The following is an 18,565-nucleotide window of genomic DNA, read 5'->3' as shown; positions in this document are numbered from 1 at the left end:
ACGAACAGGGCTGAGTGCAGCAACTTGTTTGTTTGCGAAAGTGACGGTGGTACCAGCACAACTGCCGTGGCAAATCTAGGGGCACTGTGAGACTGCGAAGACAAATGGTTATGCTGAAGTTGGTCATCAGTGTTGCTGCCAGTCGTCAGCTTCTTCAATGCACTGGTAAAGTGGTCGACTATATCTCTAGGCATGAGAGTCAGTCTCTTGGCTTCAAGACTCTCGAAATGGTGATAGGTAGCTGTGCACAGACGAGCGGTCACATATGCGGTCAGTGAACGCAGCTAGCCAATCGAGACTCATCTGACTGAAACCCATCAGTACCATGCTAAGGACTGTGGGAGGTGTTGCAAGAACAGCTTGTGCAAAATTGGAAGCTAGCTCTTGTTTGCAAAGTGCTCACCCAGTAGGTATTTAACACAGCCCGTGCAGCAGTTGTCACGGTTGCTGGTCGCTGAGTTCCTCGAAGAGGAGCTGTTGGCACCTACTCTGTTGTGATGGCTTGAGGCACTGCAGGACCTTGCGCTTTAGGTCGTCGTATTCGGTGACTGAAGGCACACCCATTAGCAAGTCATCTATGGCATCGGCGATGTCGGAGGGCAGCGTGGCAATGACATGCAGGTACTCTGCTGTCTCTGAAGCGATGCGTCAGAGTTGAAAAGGGACCTTTACTTGCCTAAACTAAACTCGGGGATTCTTGGGCCAAAAGTTGGGAAGCTGAAGCTCTGCGGCAATAGCAGGAGCCATAATCCTGTCATCGTCTCTGTCAGCAAGTGTAGGAGTAGCATCATCCATGGCTAGTGTTCGAAAATAAAATGTAATGTCCTGCGTCACCACTTGTTGGGAGCTCTATTTAGTGTAGGCAAGGAATACACATTATACACATTATGAATACACATTATGTTTTTGAGAAATGGTGTACAAATTTTGAATTCTGATTCATGATTGCTCATTGAAGTGCTTATGAAATGTATATGTTCTTCTTCCCTCCCTGTAACGACCCTCACTGGAGGGTTAACAGTATGACCAAATAAATAAATAAATAAATAAATGACTGCTTGAGAAAAGACACTCGACTGGCTTTGTTCAATAATAAAAGCAGGTTTGCCAAGTGGCTGTGGTGGTGCTCCAGTCAGGCAGCCACCTGCGTTCCAAGAAAGAGCAGTGGGCAATGACCTCCAGTGCAAGGTCGATTGGATTTCCTGAGCAAGCGCAATGACCCCCATAGCATGGAAAACTGCATTTCCGAGTAGCGGGGACAACGAAAAGAAGGATGGTCACTACAACATTGTTGCACATGCCTAGTGCTTAGTCATCACCGATGATGTGCTGTGGGACGTCGTCACTCAAAGCTGCCCTAGAAAAGATCCCTGACAGTTCACGTGTGCTTTCTGCCTCCCACAATGAATGAGCATATCGATAAAACAATGTGTACTTTTTTTGTAGTATGCTTAACTGCATTAAAGAATTTTGTTTTAATTTTATTCACCCTACACACAGGGTGAACTGAAATTCTGCATTGATCTCTATGCCCATTCTTACAGAAATACACCGCTTTTTAAGAATAACTAAGCGACTCAAGGGTGTAACGTTATCACAAACCAATGTCAGGCCTACAACAACATCAAGTCAAGAGGGCTCTGGATTAAACTATGTCATCTAAGGTGCTTCAATGCGATCAGTACAGCATTATTTCTGCATTTTGCTCCAATCAGTATGCAGACAAGGCTCACAAACCTGCTAATTTGTCCTCAGCAGCAGAATGTCATCTGCACATTAGGAAGTGATACCAAGCTAGTCAGACTTGGCCATTCACAACGCTCACACAAGCAAGGAAATGTAAGAGAAGTACCAGTCACTGCCCACCTGAGGTGGAGATTAACTGCTCCAGAGTCTCCGTAGTCTGCACACTCCTAGACTCGCTCCATGCTTTGAAGCAGCACCCAACAGACTTGTCAGCCAGAGGCAAGCTGCACTGCATGCCAACCTCGACCTGACCGACGACCTTGGAAGGGGCGTGGCATGCCATTTTGGCAGTGATGCCTTCAGCTAGGCTCATCGCATTTGTGAAGCCTGCAGAAAATAAATGGGGTGATTACAGCTCTGCTACAGTATGAAGAGGTAAATACAACAGAATCAATGCAGGGGCACTTTACAATGCACAGCCATGGAATACATTATAACCCTTTTGGTTCAGTATTCCTAAAAGGCTACAGGTGGTAATCCGAATTGATTACTCTAAAGCAAAGCAACCTCTTTTCTGTGGGCGGCTTAAGACAGTAGAGCATATCTCAGACACTTTTTCATATGATACAATTTAAAGCTATTGGGTGTAGTCTAACTAATGAAATGTGACTGCAAGATTCTAGGATCATTGCCATCAGCCTATTTAATGTCCGCTATAATGTTCCCATGTCTTGTTGTACCAGTTGATACTATTCTGTGTGCAAAATTTCTATTCCATCACACTACCTAGTTGTCTGCTGTCCACAACACAGTTCCATGGGTACCCATTCTGTAACCCTGAAAGATCGTCGGTTACCTGCCCTACACCTTACATTGCTTGCCAAATTTCATTTTTAATGCAATAGCATTCTTTAAGAATTTCATCCAGTTAGGTCTGTGTGTATGAAAATATGTATATGTTTGTTTGTATGTGTACGTACGTGCATGCGTGCGTGTGTGTCTGCACCTAACCTCTTTCCCGCCAACTTTGGTCACTGGGTAGTCCACGGCCAAATGGGTAGAGCACCTGGCTGCTGTGCTGAGGCAACTGTAACTGCTGAGGGAGCATGTAACATTGTCTATGTGCTGCTCTTCAACAAACCTTTTTGATGCCAAGCTGGTTCACTGGGTATGTGCCACTCTTCAATGGCCCTGGGCGGCATCTGCCACTTATCTCCAATTACCCTTGTCTTGTCATCTACAGTACTTTTACCCCGACTATGATTAGGTTGGCTTGCCTTTTTCCTCTTAACTAATTATATATTTATCTCTTTGAATTGAGAACAATCCTGGACCTCCCTAACCTATGTTCACAGCCATTTACCCTACCTAACACTTCTACATACTGCACTATGCTGGGGTCGGCACTGAGTATGAGATCTATTTCCTTTCTTGTTTTTGCATTATGGCTTTTCCAGGTTGACTTCCTGTTATTGCGTTTCTGGAAGAAGGTACTCATAATTTGAAGGCGATTCCTTTCTGTGAATTCCACGAACACCTCTCGTCTACAATTTCTAGAGTTGGTGCCATAGTTGCCAATCACCCTTTCTGCCAACCACTTTCCCCCTAGTTTTGCATTAAAGGTGCCCATGACTACAGTACATCTTTGACATTTCTCATGGCTAGTTCAATATCCTCATAAAACTGTTCTATTGCTCCATACCACTGCAGGTTGGAGAGTAGGTTTGTACTATCGTCATCGATATCTGCTACTAAGTTTTATTAAGACGACTGCTACCCCTTTACTCTTACTGTCACCTTGTAGTGACAGAGAACGATCAAAGTGGCACAATGCATTGGGCAAACCTGTGCACAGCAAACCAAGTAACACTCAACAGAATGATAGCGGCGAGCACACTCATCGATCGCCGAAATGGCATGTGCGGGTCAAGTGCATCGAATTTCATACATGACTAGTAAAAAGTTATAGTTGTATCGTTAATGCTTTCATGCTTTCCAGAAAGTACTACACAATTCACCTCATGCATACAATCTCATTACACAAGCCTCAGTGACGACAGACACAACCAGTGACATTTGAGAAACTTCCGATACAGAAAGGTTTCTCTTAAGCTGCATGACAATATTCGAAGAGAGATTGGACTGTGAAAAGTTTTCACCGAAAACAAGCTCTTTAAGTGCATACCAATACTGCAGAATTCATCAACGTTGCCGCTATGTACTTATGAATTAGAAGCCCTACCCTCTATTTCCTCTCATCTGGAAGACCTCTGTAGCAGAGGATGTGGCCGTTAGTCAGCTCTGTATAAGCTTCCTATTTTTCAAATTTCATTACGAACAATGGTATCGCAGGCAATGCCTGATAATACCTCGAAAAGCCCCACCAAGTAGCCTCACGTGAGAGTGCTCACATGTTAAATTTTGCCAGGTTCAATTTGCAGGGGCAGCCTGTACAGATCCAGATTCTTAGCCCCTTCTCCCGCTTTGCAGGTCTGACTGCCGCGTTTTCCAGATGCTTCGTAGACACACTGGGTACATGCTGCTCTTCACTGAACCACTTTGACGCCAGCTTGAGTCCCAGGTGTGAGCACTTTTCATGTTATTAATCATACGAATAATATAACCAAGAATGGTGCACCAATCATAGCATTGCTCATGACATTAAAGTCGCCAATCATACCTAAAGAACGGATGCACTGCCACCTTTCTTCCTCTTAAACCTTTGAGAGTAATTTTTTCCCCAAATACACAACACCATAGATTGCAGAGGCGTATTCCCGCCGCTGCACCCAAAATGAAGCAAAAATCAGTCTGTTGAATGATGGCCGTTATAGACCAGATCCTATCAGAGTCCAGCTATCATGCACCTAATACACCCAGATTTATACACAACTGACAAGTGCAGATAATGCGACTCTAGAGCCACCCTGGAGCATATGCTATGGAAATGTACAGCTATTATGCAGAATAACGGTGATGCAGCAGCAACAGCCTCAAACAGCAACAGCCTTTGCATGCGCTGGGTGTCTGCATTGCTCAGCTCAGACCTACAGCACCAACTCTGGGCCATCCAGCGAGTCAAGGAAGCCGTCAAGGGGCAACAACCCTTGGCCAAAACCTAGGCAGGGTCCAGGCCCACCCCACCAAATCGCAGGGCACTCAATAAAGTTATTTGAATAAATGAATGAAATGTGACCCCCAGGAAGAAATGTCTGTAGATATAAAATCTTCAAACTGACCAATATTGCAGAAAAGTTAGCTCAACTTTTTCAGAGTGACGATAAAACCACAGAACATTTTCTGTGGGTAAACATGCCTTGTTTATTCATGAATACAGATGGGCTTGCATAAACACTCATCAGATTACAAATATATATATATATATATATGGAAAGAGATCTTTACGATTTGGCATTTCGGCAGTAGTCGACATCACAGCGACTGCCACTCAACTCGCCAGCAGCACAGCAACCAGCATCCATGCTCATAGCGCAACAAAACTGTGTATATGAGTGCACACAAGAAACCCAGTGGTTTGTCTACCACTAAATTTTTTTCAAGGCAAATATCGAATAGCAAGATATTTAAAACAATTATTAGGAAATTCAGATATTTACACGACGCTAGTGTGTGTACTGAACCTTGATCTGGAAGTGCTTGCCAGCACCCGTCGAGATATGAAGGCACATGTGAGGGTTAATTTCAGCCATAGGGATTACAGTGCAGTACGCTTATAACAGTATCAAAAAGATCAATCATACACCCAATCATTACAATGTCTGGATGAATTGCTGTACAAAAAAAGAAAAACAAAAGCTGCCAAACATACCTTTGTAGCTACAGCACAACTTTGCCACTCACACTAAAAGATACAGATTGTATGGAGTAGACATTGAAAAATAACACGTTTATTTATAGCCATAAACAGCATGTCGAACATCTGGCGTGCCCAAATAGTTAGAAATGTGCACCTGCTCTTGAGGTATTTCATGTTTAGAACTACAGTGTGCATTACATCCAGCTGCTGCGCAAACAGTGGTGGTAATCCTTAAGTGTGCACGAAATCAATGCGGGCCTTGACTGATGACAGTGCATTTTGCATGATCAAGGTCGAAGCCAAGGACGGGCCATTGTCTTTCTCATCACTGCAGCTCCTGTCGTTGCACAATGCCACCGTTTGTAATGAAAATGATCACATCGTAGGAGATCCCTTTGCAGAACAAGGCAGTACTAAGTTCACTCAGAAGCTCCTACACTGACGCACCACCTGTTTCACCGTCAGTAGCAATATAGAGGCTAGAAACAGCGACCTGCTCCCAGAGCTCGGTCATGTCTGCAGGTTCTACCATAATGGTATCACTACCGTGAGGGTTTCACTTTGGCACACAAAGCCCGCCTTTTTGAAACAGCAGATTATGGTGAAAGATGGTCTCTTGGGTGCAGCCTTCAGGATCACGGCACTCCCAATTTTAAGAATCAGTATCATTGAATGCATGAGCTCGTACTTCTTTGAGTATTGCGAAATTCGCGGCTTTGTCTCAAGTAACACACTTTTATGCTTTGCTAATCATATCATGAGAAGCCAACAAAGACACCAAAGAAAACATAGGTGAAATTAGTTGTACTTGCCTTTGCAGTGCCATTTTGGTCACGGCAAAGTCAAAGTTCTTGGCCACCTTGTCACTGCTGCCAATATACATCCTGATCCTGATAAGATTCATGCTGTCGAGAACTTTCCTGTACCCTGCTCAGCAAATGATTTCTGCAGCTTCGTGGGCTTGTGCTCCTATTCTTGTCAGTTTGCTAAACATTTTGCGGATATCACCCCGCAACTGACTGACCTTCTCAAGAAGGACGCTGCATTCTTTTGGGGCTGCGAACAAGCTGATGCCTCCTTGCTGATAAGTGCTTGCAAGCGGTTATTGCGCATGAGTTGCATTATGCTTCTGCATTTTCTCTATCTGTGCCCCCAAAAGCCACTGGACGCTGACCTCACAGGGTTGCATATACAGCTGAGATAAACATTGCGGGCTCTTCTGTGTACCTTCAGACCTTCCTGCGCTTGTTAGAAGTAATCGGGCAGCGCTAACCAGTGTGAAGGTAAATCACAAAGTAAAGGAAAATAAAGCGTAGTTTTCTGACCCTTTGTTGCATGAATGTTTTTTGGCATTTTTGCGTGCTTACATACAGGGCAAGCCCGCAGCAATGCACTTCTACACTTGCAAACACTCACTTGCTCTTTAAGCGTGAGAAGCGAGTGATCTATTGAAAGCCCAGTGCGAAAAGCAGGCACACGCCAATCTGTGCCTGGAAATGCAAGCACAAGCACGGAGCGAGCCACGCCAATTTAATCCAGAGGAAAGAAAAGGAGTGATGAGCGAAAGCACACAGGGATTGTGGACACGTCAAGCTGTTGAAGGACAGCTTTTTGTCTACAGTCCCTCCATCTGTAAATGTACAGGATGGCAAATAAACAATTTCATTTCATTTCATTTCATTTCATTTCATTTCACACGCATGCACGTAGCAAGCCACATCAAGCCAATCTGGAAGACAGATGAGAAGAGCAAGCGTGGCGCTGCCAACTTGTGACACTAAGCTCAGCGGTACCTGTCAGGGTGTCTTGCAGTCGCATGTTTCGTCAGACACGGTACTTCGTCTACTATGCTTGCTGCGATGCATTGTTTTCCCCCACCTAACCTGTACTGCTTGCTCATTAGTAAATGTAATTTAGCTGCCTACTGAAATTTTTATACAGAGGTTAATGTGAAAAACAACACTTCCCTGTACCGACCTCGACATACACATGTAGTTGTCACCTCAAGCCCGAAGCAGTACGATGCAAATCAGCGGTCGGGCTCGGCAATTCTGCTTTCCAACCAACCTAGTTAAAAGCACCACATTCGTGTACTCAGTGTTTTTTCAGGCAGCATATTCATAAAATGTGTAATAAAGATGAGCTCCTGCATATCATCAGTGATATTAAGAACACATTGAATGCAGCTCAAGATCGTAAGGTGGCCAAATGCTACTCCTCATTTGGTAAGCTAACCACCTCTCATTACTTTAATGCGTAAGCATTTTTTGGTGAGTACCCTAGCAAAATCTGTCTGTCATGTGAAAAGTGTAATGCCTTGTTCGGCAGAAAAATGCACAACTTGTGACGCTAATACATTTAATTGTTTTAATTGTGTAAATGTACATGATTGGCAGCTTTATAAGCGATAAGGATCAACTGCAAAAAAAACTGTTCCGAGAGAAAACCTATATGATTAGATTTATGCATATCCATAGGGATACATAGTGCTCCATAGAAGATGCCTGGAGAAACCAATATTAGGGGTGACCAACTTGAAATTTGGGGGTGGGCAAACAAATTTAGGGTTATACACTAACGCATACTATAGTATACATACTTAGACAACTGCAGTGGAGTTTCTGCAAACTTACTGCTACAAACTGAACTCCTATCTGGAAACTGAAATTAATGTGCCACCACATCTGTTCCGCATCTAATAAACCTAATTTGTACATGCAATTTTTACATGTCACTCACGCATATTAAAAAAATGAACATTCAATGTAATCGGGAAGAAGTGGCAACAAATGATTCGCCGACTGAACAGTCAATGTTCAAAGGATTTTCTTTTCTATTAACAAAATTAGCAACGAACATTGTAACATGTTTCATTTACTTGAACAACTTTTTTTCAAAGTAATTTTCTCATTATTTTCTGGCGGTTCAAATGCACGTGCTTTGTAAACAGTCATCTTATATTTTTTTCTGTTTTGTTAAGTGCATGCGCTTGATCATATAAAACTTGGTTAGTCATGTAAACAGTTAGAAATCATCACATCCAAATGCAGACACTCACAGATGGTCTCTCCAGTCTGACTGGGGTTTTCCAGAATAAATCACAGGAAACTAGATTCACTCAAGTGTGTGGCAAATTCATGTTTAATTTTGTATGCATTCAATAATGGTGAATATCCGAGGATGGTTTTCAACGAGCTCATATCTTCGTAAAGAGGCTTGTGGGGGTCGAGATTCATGTGCATTTGAAGTCGCAGGCAGTTACTTTCATATTACCCATACATGTTTCTGTATTTGCTTGAGGGTTGTGTAGGGAGGCTTGGTCGAACAAAGTTGCCTCTGCAGCCAGAGATGACATTCACAAGCTTCTGTAAATACTGTGCACCACACTGTTTGTAGTGCACATATGATTTTACATGTCACTGTCTTACTTTGGCTTGATATGTTATGCACACCTGGCCGTGCTTAGTTTTCAAGCCATCTGCTTCTCGAAGGACAATTTCAGTTATGGTTTTGAGAGTGATATAGCCGGTCGAAATAGCATTTTGTGGATTTTGTTGTAGCTTTTCATGCAGCTATTTAGGTGCAATACTCTTCATGGACAACAGTTTCCATACCTCAAGAGATTTCACCTACGAGTTGCCTCATGGAAAACAATCCCCATATCGCTGCTATGTGGTTTGTCTTCAATAAGTTCAATCTTTCAGAGTACAGAAGTGAAAATCACGGTCGCGAGCTTGATGATGAGAGTCAGTAGCGTATATTTCGTAGGCAAGCACCCCAATATTCGAAGCACGATTGCTTTAAAACCTGCATAAAGCGCATCCCTACAAGCTTACGCCGGAGTGCCTGCCAACACTCGAGCTCTGTCTCTTGGTCAGCTTAACTTTGGCATCACATCTCTTGGCTTCAAGTTGTGTTTGCGAAGACCGAGAATGATTATGTCATCCATTGCACCATGAACCAGCGTCCATTTTTTCCACGAGGAATCAACATAGATTTGTTCTCAAGAATGAAAATATAGATTCTCATACTCAACATATCGTTCACACATATTGGCCTTGTCTGTGAGACATTCTTTCAGCACAGCGTGTGTTTCCATATATTGACCCTTCTTGGACAGCACATTGTTCTAGAGAAACTATGATGATGATGATGACGATTGGGGTTTATTGGCAGCAAGGCTATAATAAGAAACTGCCGTTGCTGAATAATGATCATTGAGAAGTGGATGAAACACTGCAGTATAGAGGGCTAAAAAATATTCTTTGGAAAGTGCGTTTATTCCTATCAAGACTAGACAATGATACATGATGTATGGTGTGAAAAACGATGTACTATGAAGAAGTGATAAACTAAAATACGTCGCTACAATTAGCACCACCGCCTCGTATAGGCCCTTAAGCTTAACACAGCGGCCCAGAGGCATCTGCCATACACGTTGCTATTACAGCATCAGACACTCGTGAGAGGATGTGCTATGAATATCATGGGCTTATAACGCGCAGTAAATTGAGATCTTGTAAATAATTTAAAACATATTTATGATCAAAGATTGGTTCAGCTCCAAGAAACATTGGCAGATGAAGGGGAATGTGGCATCAGTATGCTACAGGAAAGTGCTTTTTTGTTCAGCTTCTGCTTCCCGTCACTCCACTAAGACGTGAAGAACGGCCAGCCTCTCACCACACCTATCGCAGAGGGGAGGTTCACTACCAGTCAGCAGGCAAGAATGAGTACCGTTTGTGTATCCTATTCTCAGTCGACAGAATATGACATCAGTTTGTCATGCTTTTGTTACTGAAGGCCAATTTCATATGTGCAGCTTAATTAAAGAAACAAGATGGCGCTGCGGTGGCACGCCGCACGTGGCCTCAGCGACAGCGCACGAATACAAAGCCATTACCGCTTTTACCTTTCTTCTGTGCAATCAGCTGTCGGAAATGCAACTGAGTTTTTGCAAATGCACTGCGCTCCAATCGTGTTGTATTGAAGACGTGTGCAATAGTTGGCTGCAAAAATTGTGACGGGCATATTAAGGAATGGAATGAGTCTGTGTGGCCAATTTCATGGACCGCTGCAACTGCAACTGTCGGTACGTGTTACCGGCGCTTTGAAATGTATGGCCTTCCTCGAGGATATAAATATTTGCTCATCCGCCAGTGCTGTATCTCTAACCTTCAAAGAAAGGTCTTCAGTTCTGGAATGTCGGCAAAAGTGAGTACCGCTTGTTAAAGAATTACAAAGGAGATAGTGCCGCTTCCTGTCATAGCAAGTTTCATTTGCAGTATCTACACACACCTACCCCAACTGGCATGGAATCTTACGCCCACTCTATCGCCAACATGTCAATAAGTGAATGGGTGCACACTTTAATATATGTGAACCATATACACACAATAAATGACACTACATGGATGGTGCACAAATGGTCGAAGCTGAATGTTTTGCGACAGTCCACAACAGTAACTAGCGTTATCTTTGCTACAAGGTATGTAAATGTACAAAATGGCTACGTTTCAAGCTTTGTCCACAGCAATAACAAATATATTGCAACTGAGCACACCCACGAGCAATGAGGCAGAAAATAATCAGATAGTGACCACACCGACGGACTTTGCCGAATCAGAAATGTGACAAGCCACTGCTTCAAAATTTTTTCCAAATAAAGCACGATGACCGAAACACACTATCCCTGATTCAATTCATGAGTGGAAAGTTTGGATAGAATAGAATCATATTTCGCCCCACTTTTAAAGGCACCATATATGCTGTTCGTGCCGTTTAGACAGCTTAATCAGCACCGAAAGCTCTTTTTCGCGTTCTCTGAAGCTGTGGCCAATGCTTCGCGTCGCTCACCCAGTAGCCGCCTACGCCATCTCCCGAAACAGCGGTTTGTTAAAGGGCCCCTGAAACGGTTCGGACAAATTTTGTAGGCGCGTAGGGTACAGCTTAAGTAGAACACTCGCACCACAATTTAAGTGAAGCGTTACGTATTAATGGAGCTGCAAGCGATTAGAAGTTACCCTCCTCCCTAGCTATGCTTTTCCTCCTCAACTCGCTCGCCGAGCGAGCGGCACTAAGCTCCGCCTTCACTGGTTCAGCGTCACGATGCGACGTCACATCGCTCACTTCCGGTTGCTTAGGAGCACGCCCCCTCCCGCGCGAGACCTCTCCGCTAGCCGCTTGGCCGTCGACCGAGAGCTATCGAAGCAGCGTGCGTTGCGAGCATTCTGTCGTAGCGCCGAACGTGTCCGGTACTCCGCTAAAAACAGACAAGCTGGTCATTTCGGCGAATGACTGGAGGCATAAACTCAAGCTGATGAAGGAACTTTAGCGTAGAAGTACGTGAGCAGCCTGATCGGTCTGCACGGTCCAGACACTTGCTGGCGCAGCGCTTAACCAGTCAAACAAAGCGCTAATATTGCTCTAACCAAGTGTAAAGCATTTTAAACATTTATAAATCAACGTGTTGATGATTACACTCCTGCGAAAAATACACACCAGCAGCAAAGAATACACTTCGTTGCTGCTACTGTGTATGGTTGAGCTCTGTGCCACCAGGTGGCTGCACCATGCAGACCGTTCACATTTGCCCTTCTGCTCATCTCGTGGCTCATCCCGGCACATTCAAGCGGCCAGACCCTGTCCCCTTGCGCTTGCGTTTGCCCTAATACTGGACTCGCGGTTTGCAGGTCGCTAGGTTTGCAGTCCACAAGGCAACAAAGTCGAATCATAGTGCTCGCGAAAATACTGAGACCGACTCTGACCGCGGAGCTCTCGTCAAAATGGAGTACGTTGTAACACAAGCAGACGACACTTGCTGTGTGCCGGAAGTGCTGAAGTGTACTAAAAAACTATTCTTGTGTATTCTCTTTAAGTTATTTTCTTTTTACAAAAACAAAGTAACTAACATTCCAACTATTACGAGCATCATTTGTTCACCATAAAGTTGGAAAAATTATCGACCACGTGCCCTGGTCAGCCAATCAGATAGCTCGCCCATGTGACGTAATATGGGTTATTTGCATCATATGGGTAGGGGCGGCTTAAAATTCCGCCGAGCAGTGCGCTGCGATCGGCAGCGATGGGTATTTTTAAAACCTTATAATAAATTACACGCTTTACGCAGTGCACTTAGATGCATCAATTAATGATCAGAAGAACCTACTCTAACGACTCAGTACGTTTGTAGAAAATCGCCAAAATCGTTTCAGGGTCCCTTTAAGCCGCACCGGCGTCATACGCATCCATTGTCAACACGGAGGCAGTTGAGGCAAGCAATGGACGCATCACCACGTGATCAAACGTGGCAGCGCCCACGGGATCACCGTGAAATGGGTGAATACAACTCTCTGTCGTCGTCACGGTGCGAAAAAACAAATTGAGCACCAGCATCACGTTGCATCTGGCCGCTGAAGCAGCCGTGGAAACTTCTTCCCATTATGAGACGCCGACGCACTTGTGCGCTAAATTTTTCCCCGGAAACAAAAACCACCGCACATCACACGACACCAACAGCATGACCACAGTAGCGACAGAAAAAGCAGCATCACCAAAATGTGTACACACGAGAAAGCAGAAGTGAAACCAGAAGCGGCAGAAGTGACGAAAGACGCGATTGCAGCACCACTAGTTCGCGTGATCACCACTGCGGCAGTGCATTTGGTGCACTCTATTGGGAGTGACAGCGTCACTACACTCGCGACGTTAGATTTCTTAAAGTGCACTTACCGAGTGACGCTCTCCTTGGTGCACTTAACTTGACCGCTTAACAGTTGTATTGCTCTATAGTTGTTCCTTCAATTAGGTGCCGGCAAACGAACAGGTAATCGTGAGAAACTGTGAGAAGTACTCTCACCTTTGTTCCAGGTGCGTTGCGGTAATAGCGGACCTGATGATGGAATAGACCTCGGGGTGCCCGACGATGGTCTGAGGTATCCTTCGAAAGCAGGTCTTTATTCTATGGCACTGTGACCAGAGTCGTTATTCTGTAGTGCGTGATCACCACTTCGGCACTGCAATAGACTAAAGGACGAACTGGTGCACTTGGTGCACTCTTTTGCTGTCCTGCTGCCGCCATCTGCCCTAGAGTGTACAAGAAAACGGTTGAGTGGAGCGAATGGATGGGGCGGCGCGGGCGGCGCACGCTTACCGGTCGCGCGCGCGATGACGAAAACTACTGTGGCGGCGCTGCAATCGATGTGCATAGGGCCGCGCAGACACGAGAGAGAAAATCTGGGGGCTTTGCTCCTTGAATATGCGACTCTTCCTAGGCACTACGGAGGAGGTTTCTACGAGACGTTCATTTGAGGCTTCCTCCATGATTATTTGAGGGGTCACTAGTCATTTGTGCGCGATTACGAGAGGGCGCGAGAGAGAAAATCTGGGGGATTTTGAATTTTTAAAGGGACACTGTAAAGTGAAAAACGATTTCTTCTGCATCAGTAAATTACCGTTCTACAACACCAAAAACACCACTCTTACAACAATATGACGTTTGGCAAGCCAGAAAAAGCGCAAGAACGAAATACGGGTGGCGATGCCTACTTGAGTTCCCGCACCTGCACTCTTAAAATGGTTGCACCCTTTGGGGTGTACACACTTAAAAAATTTACACCCTTTGGGGCATATCTTGTCCCACAACGATAATCGTCATCGGTCTTGCCCGCGTTTCCTTTCTTTAAAGCTGCGAGCCCGGTACTTCCCAGTCACGAACGACATGCACGTTATCAGTGTGACGCAGCATTCATGACAGGAAAGTAGCGAGCGCCGAGTTTTCAGGAAAGGAAACGCAAGCAAGGCACATGACGATTATTGTTGTGGGACAAATTTACACCCCAAAGGGTGCAACCGTTTTAAGAGTGAAGAGTGTACCGCGCCGGCAGCCGCAGCGTCTGAACATATCCAAACTGTACCCTTCCTCCGTAGTGCTTAGGCTCCGTGGGCAGTGCTTAGACTCCGTGGGCAGAGTCAAGTTGCCAAAGCTATCCAAAGCCTCCAGATGTTCTCTCTCGCGCCTGTCGCGCCTGCGCATAAACGACTGGCGATTCCTCCATAGAATAGATTCCTCAATGAACGCTGATGAATGTCTCATGGCACGATGTCTCGTGGTAATCACCATCACGCGGCGGCGTATATGGTCTGTTGCGGCGGCAGCGGGAGGGTGACTTTGGTCGCAGTGTTTTTATCAAGTGCAGAACTTTTGAAAGAAACGTCACGCCATCGTCGCGCTTCCCGGAGCCTATTTCATTACTAGGCCCTATAGTTCCGGTCGGCCAACTTCCCGTGCTACCGCAACGCATCTGGAACAAACGTGAGAGTACTTCTCGGAGTTGTGCACGATTACCTGTTCTTTTGCCAACATTTAATTAGAGGACCAACCGCGTATAACGTGGTCTCGAAATTTCCGCTAGCGCGAAGCGGTTGCCGCAATGTTGCAGCGATCGCAGGATCATCTATTCGTAGCTGCCATGAGCTCTTCTGCAGTTCCTATGCGCTGCCCCTAGTTGAAACTGTAGAGTGTCACTTTTTTTTTAAATCTGCGACAGGCGTGTGTATAGTGGCGATGTGAAAAAGGTGCCACTTCCCGCGCGCCAATACTGCATATCCATTGAACTGCCAGTGCTGCGAATGCTGGCTCGTTTGTAATTTTGACGGCTAAGCTGTATACGTATAGGTTCTGGAAAAAATTGCGTGCGTGTATCGAGCTGTGTAGATCGCGAATTTCTCCCCATGCGTGGGCCGATACCGAAGATAGTGCAATACCGGGCCCACCTGCGGCGGAGGTGCAGCAGGCTTTAAGGACTCCGTCAACTTGGAAAAATAAGTTTAATGCGTCCAATTTCAACCCGTATCAGATATTAAGCTGATGAGAACTTATACTACGCTTTGACCCGCGTCGGCCATGTCTACGTTCGCACTGCCCTCTCTTTGACGGCGTTCCAAGAGCTTGCGTATCACCTTTCCTTCCGCTCTGCCGTGGTGGTGGTCCCCTAAACAAGTGCCTCCACTGCCTAAATAAACGTGCTGCCTGCCAGGACCGCGAGGCGGAAAGAAATACGAACCGTCCATGTGGTCCCGATCCCGCAAGCATAGAACCTTTCACCGGTGCAACGGCCAGGTTTCGGAGTGAGTTTGTGGGGAATCACTTTTGTGTGGCCTGTGTTGTGTGTGACCGCTCGCGGTTTTCGAGTGACCTCGCAACCATTACTGCACTGCCGGTCGTCAAACAACGGACGATATCGTCGGCTACGGTGAAGCAGTCTGTGCCCTCGGAGTGCGGTGATGTGCGCGTCTGTTCTACATGCCGGGACTCGTTAGTAAAAGGTGTGGTGCCGCGTTTTGCAACAATACATGGGTATGTATACCCCCTGGTGCCTCATCATCTTCCGAGACCCAATATTGTGGAGGAGCGACTAATGGTGCCTCGCCTTCCATTTATGTGGTTATGGTGTTTGATCTACGGCAGTGGACACTTCGCCATGAAGGAGCCCACATACGCAGTTTTGCTGCTCATTAAACTTTACACAGTCGAATAGCACTGAATTTTTTTTCTTCACCTTTATCAGATGCCTATAAGCTGTGTGTCTCTAACTGGGCGTCACAGGATGGTTCTCCAATTGTGCTAAGCAGTGGTCATGCATATGGCTAGATTTCTTTCCCTTGCTCACTGCTTCATTTTGCTTACTACTCTAGCTGAAGTGTAAGTATTTTCGATTTATTGCTCTCGGATAGTGACAGTAAATTTCCATTACTTAAAGCTTGTTTGCAGCTCTTATGTGTGAGCAGGGTAGTTGTGTCGTGCTATATGTACGTGGTGACCGAACAGGTAAACGAACTTGCTTCCCTGCTGCTGTCGTTTACAGGTACTTTCAGAGGCAAACATGCATAAGTGCATGAATCAGCTCATTACACGCATGTTCATTGCTTTATTTGTGCTGTTGTAATGGCCCATCTGTACACACGAAGAAGGAAAACTCAGAGGACGCTTAAGCTTCGCATTTGAGTGAAACACGATAGAAATCCCTGACTGCATTTCACTTCCTGTCAACTGCAGCTTACGTAGCCGTAATGCTTTCCTGAAAACACTGGTGGCGAGTGCTGTGCAAGAAGGCGAGCTTTCTGAATTTTTTTTTCTTCTTTCCCCCCTCACGGCGGGCGCCACGAATGCATGGAAACGAGTGGGGCATGCTGCTCCTTCTGACACCTTAAATGGCAACTGAAAAAGGGGTCCGAGTTTCCGCGTAACAGAATTATGTTTTCCTGTATATTCAAATTACAATCTGACCCTATAATTTCTACAGGTGGGGTGTAAGTCTTACTTTGCAATTTTTATGATGCATTTTACCTTGAAAAATTCAATTATTTAAGTAACGCTCATGCACCATATAGAGGGCCTACATTGTTCGGGATTAATATTTTATAACGGACAACACTGCCGTCGCTGACACAGGATTTCCTGTGACACAGGGCCCTTAATGCTATCATGTCTAAAGGAGCAGGTGAAGAGGAGGACTTTGCTTATGGTCTGGTGGCTTTAACACCGTGCTTTAACACCGAGTATTCTGTATAAATGTCTCCCACCTCTTAATAATATATTGACTCGTGTGCTTGTTTATCTTTCTCCAGTGGCCGGTTTCTCACCAGTAACAAGTGTTAAATGTTATCTCTCGGTAAGACACACAAATTGTTGATTCTGTCACTTTTGTATCTCCTCACTGAACCTCGTAAACTCAGATTGCATGTGTGACATGAAATGTGTAGTAGTTTTTGGGAACCACGCGGGCACCAGTGATTGCACTAGGCACTAGAACCTTCGACGAGTGATGTATAAAAGCCAATGTGCTTAACCCGCTGATCAGATTTCGACAATTACTGACTGTGTTCGCCGCTGTCCTTTTTCGAGTGTAGCCTGTTTTTGTGGGCACAAATTCGCCCAATAAAATGCTGCTTTTGTCGTTGACAGTTTTGCTACTGTTTTCTGCATTGTCACTACTACGTGACATCTGGTCGAAGTGCTTTTGTGCTCATGTACCGAACGCCCCTGCAAAGCAGTGATCAAAGCCCAAAACTTGAAGACAGCACCAACGTTGCCTCAGACCATCAAGCAAGCCTCAGGCTTCAAAACCTTCCCCTGGAGCATGTACTCCCACCTGTAAAGACCAGGAAGTGTACGGCCGCAGCAGCAGCGCAGGGGGCCACCGAAGTTCTGCGGATCAAAATTTCAGGACCCGGAAAGCTAGCTGGAGACGTATGAAAGAGTTGCTACATTTAACACTTGGAGCAGCGATGAGAAGCTGTGTAATATTTTTCTTGCATTGGAAGATGCTGCCACAACCTGGTTCGAGAATTGAGAAACCACCTTTAAAGCGTGGGAGCTGTTCCACAGTGGCTTCCTACAAACCTTCACAAACGTTGTGCACAAAGAATGAGCCCAGGATCTAGTGGAAACCTGAGTGCAACTGCCCTATGAGACCATTGCCATCTTCACAGAAAAGATTACCTTTCTTTTCTGGCATGTCGGCCTGGAAATTTTGGAGAAGAAAATTGCTTCCTGATGCAGGGCGTAAAATGAACTTTCAGCCCGCCAAAGAGCTTATTTGAGTTTTTGACAGAGGCAACACCAATTGAAAAGACTCTGGAAACGACACAGTAGAAGAACAATCACAAAAATTTGTTTGCAACTGTCTCAAGACAATAAATCATAAAGAAATAATTGTGTTGCAAACTACCAACAATCGTCCTCGGCTATGAGCAATTTCTATGTGGGACTACTGCTGCTTTGCAATGTCTTTTGTGTTAGGTTTTGTGTTGCTTGTGTTTTGTGTTTGTGACCACTACTTGCCAGTAGGCCTTATGTGAAATTGCTGCCCTCTGTTGGAGGTCCCATGAAGCTCCCGATGCAGCACCATGTTGAAAGCACCTGTCTTAGTCGTATTGCTGTCACCGCTACAACTGTTTGCTTGTACATGCTTTGAGGGTAATCAATCTGCACATAAAAAATTCAAACGTGTGATGTATGGAGCTGTTCATGCTCTTGGCATTTCCTGGTGACTTCACTGA

At 45.2% G+C, this 18,565-nt stretch overlaps 3 protein-coding genes and 1 pseudogene across 10 annotated transcripts in view; 2 read left to right on the top strand and 2 right to left on the bottom strand.

Annotated features, from left to right (window-relative positions):
- LOC139048765 (uncharacterized) overlaps window positions 1–4,268 on the top strand; it is a 148,020-nt gene extending 143,752 nt beyond the window's left edge. Inside the window, exon 3 of one of the 2 annotated variants that reach the window (XR_011507893.1) lies at window positions 4,177–4,268. Coding sequence is in view for 1 of the 2 variants with exons in the window: in XM_070523350.1 (XP_070379451.1) it covers window positions 4,177–4,182 (6 nt within the window). In the remaining variant the exon portion in view is untranslated. The remainder of the gene's footprint in view (window positions 1–4,176) is intronic. The other variant, XM_070523350.1, reaches the window with a different exon arrangement.
- Window positions 1–13,706, bottom strand: part of LOC139048762 (zinc finger protein 239-like) — a 62,439-nt gene extending 48,733 nt beyond the window's left edge. For 2 of the 6 annotated variants that reach the window (XR_011507890.1, XM_070523343.1), the window contains exons 1-2: window positions 13,362–13,628; window positions 1,867–2,073 (exon numbers count right to left, since the gene is read on the bottom strand). Coding sequence is in view for 4 of the 6 variants with exons in the window: in XM_070523343.1 (XP_070379444.1) it covers window positions 1,867–2,059 (193 nt within the window). In the remaining 2 variants the exon portion in view is untranslated. Of the gene's footprint in view, window positions 1–1,866; window positions 2,074–11,359; window positions 11,403–12,728; window positions 13,010–13,361 lie in introns of those variants that run through there. The other 4 variants (XM_070523344.1, XR_011507891.1, XM_070523345.1 and 1 more) reach the window with 4 other exon arrangements.
- An 836-nt stretch (window positions 13,707–14,542) lies between these two features.
- The window catches only part of LOC139048764 (gastrula zinc finger protein XlCGF57.1-like), a 33,750-nt gene continuing 29,727 nt past the window's right edge, over window positions 14,543–18,565 (top strand). The window contains exon 1 of one of the 2 annotated variants that reach the window (XM_070523348.1): window positions 14,543–14,816. The gene's annotated coding sequence lies outside the window, so the exon portion shown is untranslated. Of the gene's footprint in view, window positions 14,817–17,529; window positions 17,764–18,565 lie in introns of those variants that run through there. The other variant, XM_070523349.1, reaches the window with a different exon arrangement.
- On the bottom strand, window positions 15,235–15,409 carry LOC139049358 (U2 spliceosomal RNA; annotated as a pseudogene).

The sequence above is a fragment of the Dermacentor albipictus genome, chromosome 8 (genome assembly GCF_038994185.2).
Source record: "Dermacentor albipictus isolate Rhodes 1998 colony chromosome 8, USDA_Dalb.pri_finalv2, whole genome shotgun sequence".
In the NCBI taxonomy this organism is placed as follows: domain Eukaryota; kingdom Metazoa; phylum Arthropoda; class Arachnida; order Ixodida; family Ixodidae; genus Dermacentor; species Dermacentor albipictus.
This window is presented reverse-complemented; position numbering and strand designations above follow the sequence as displayed.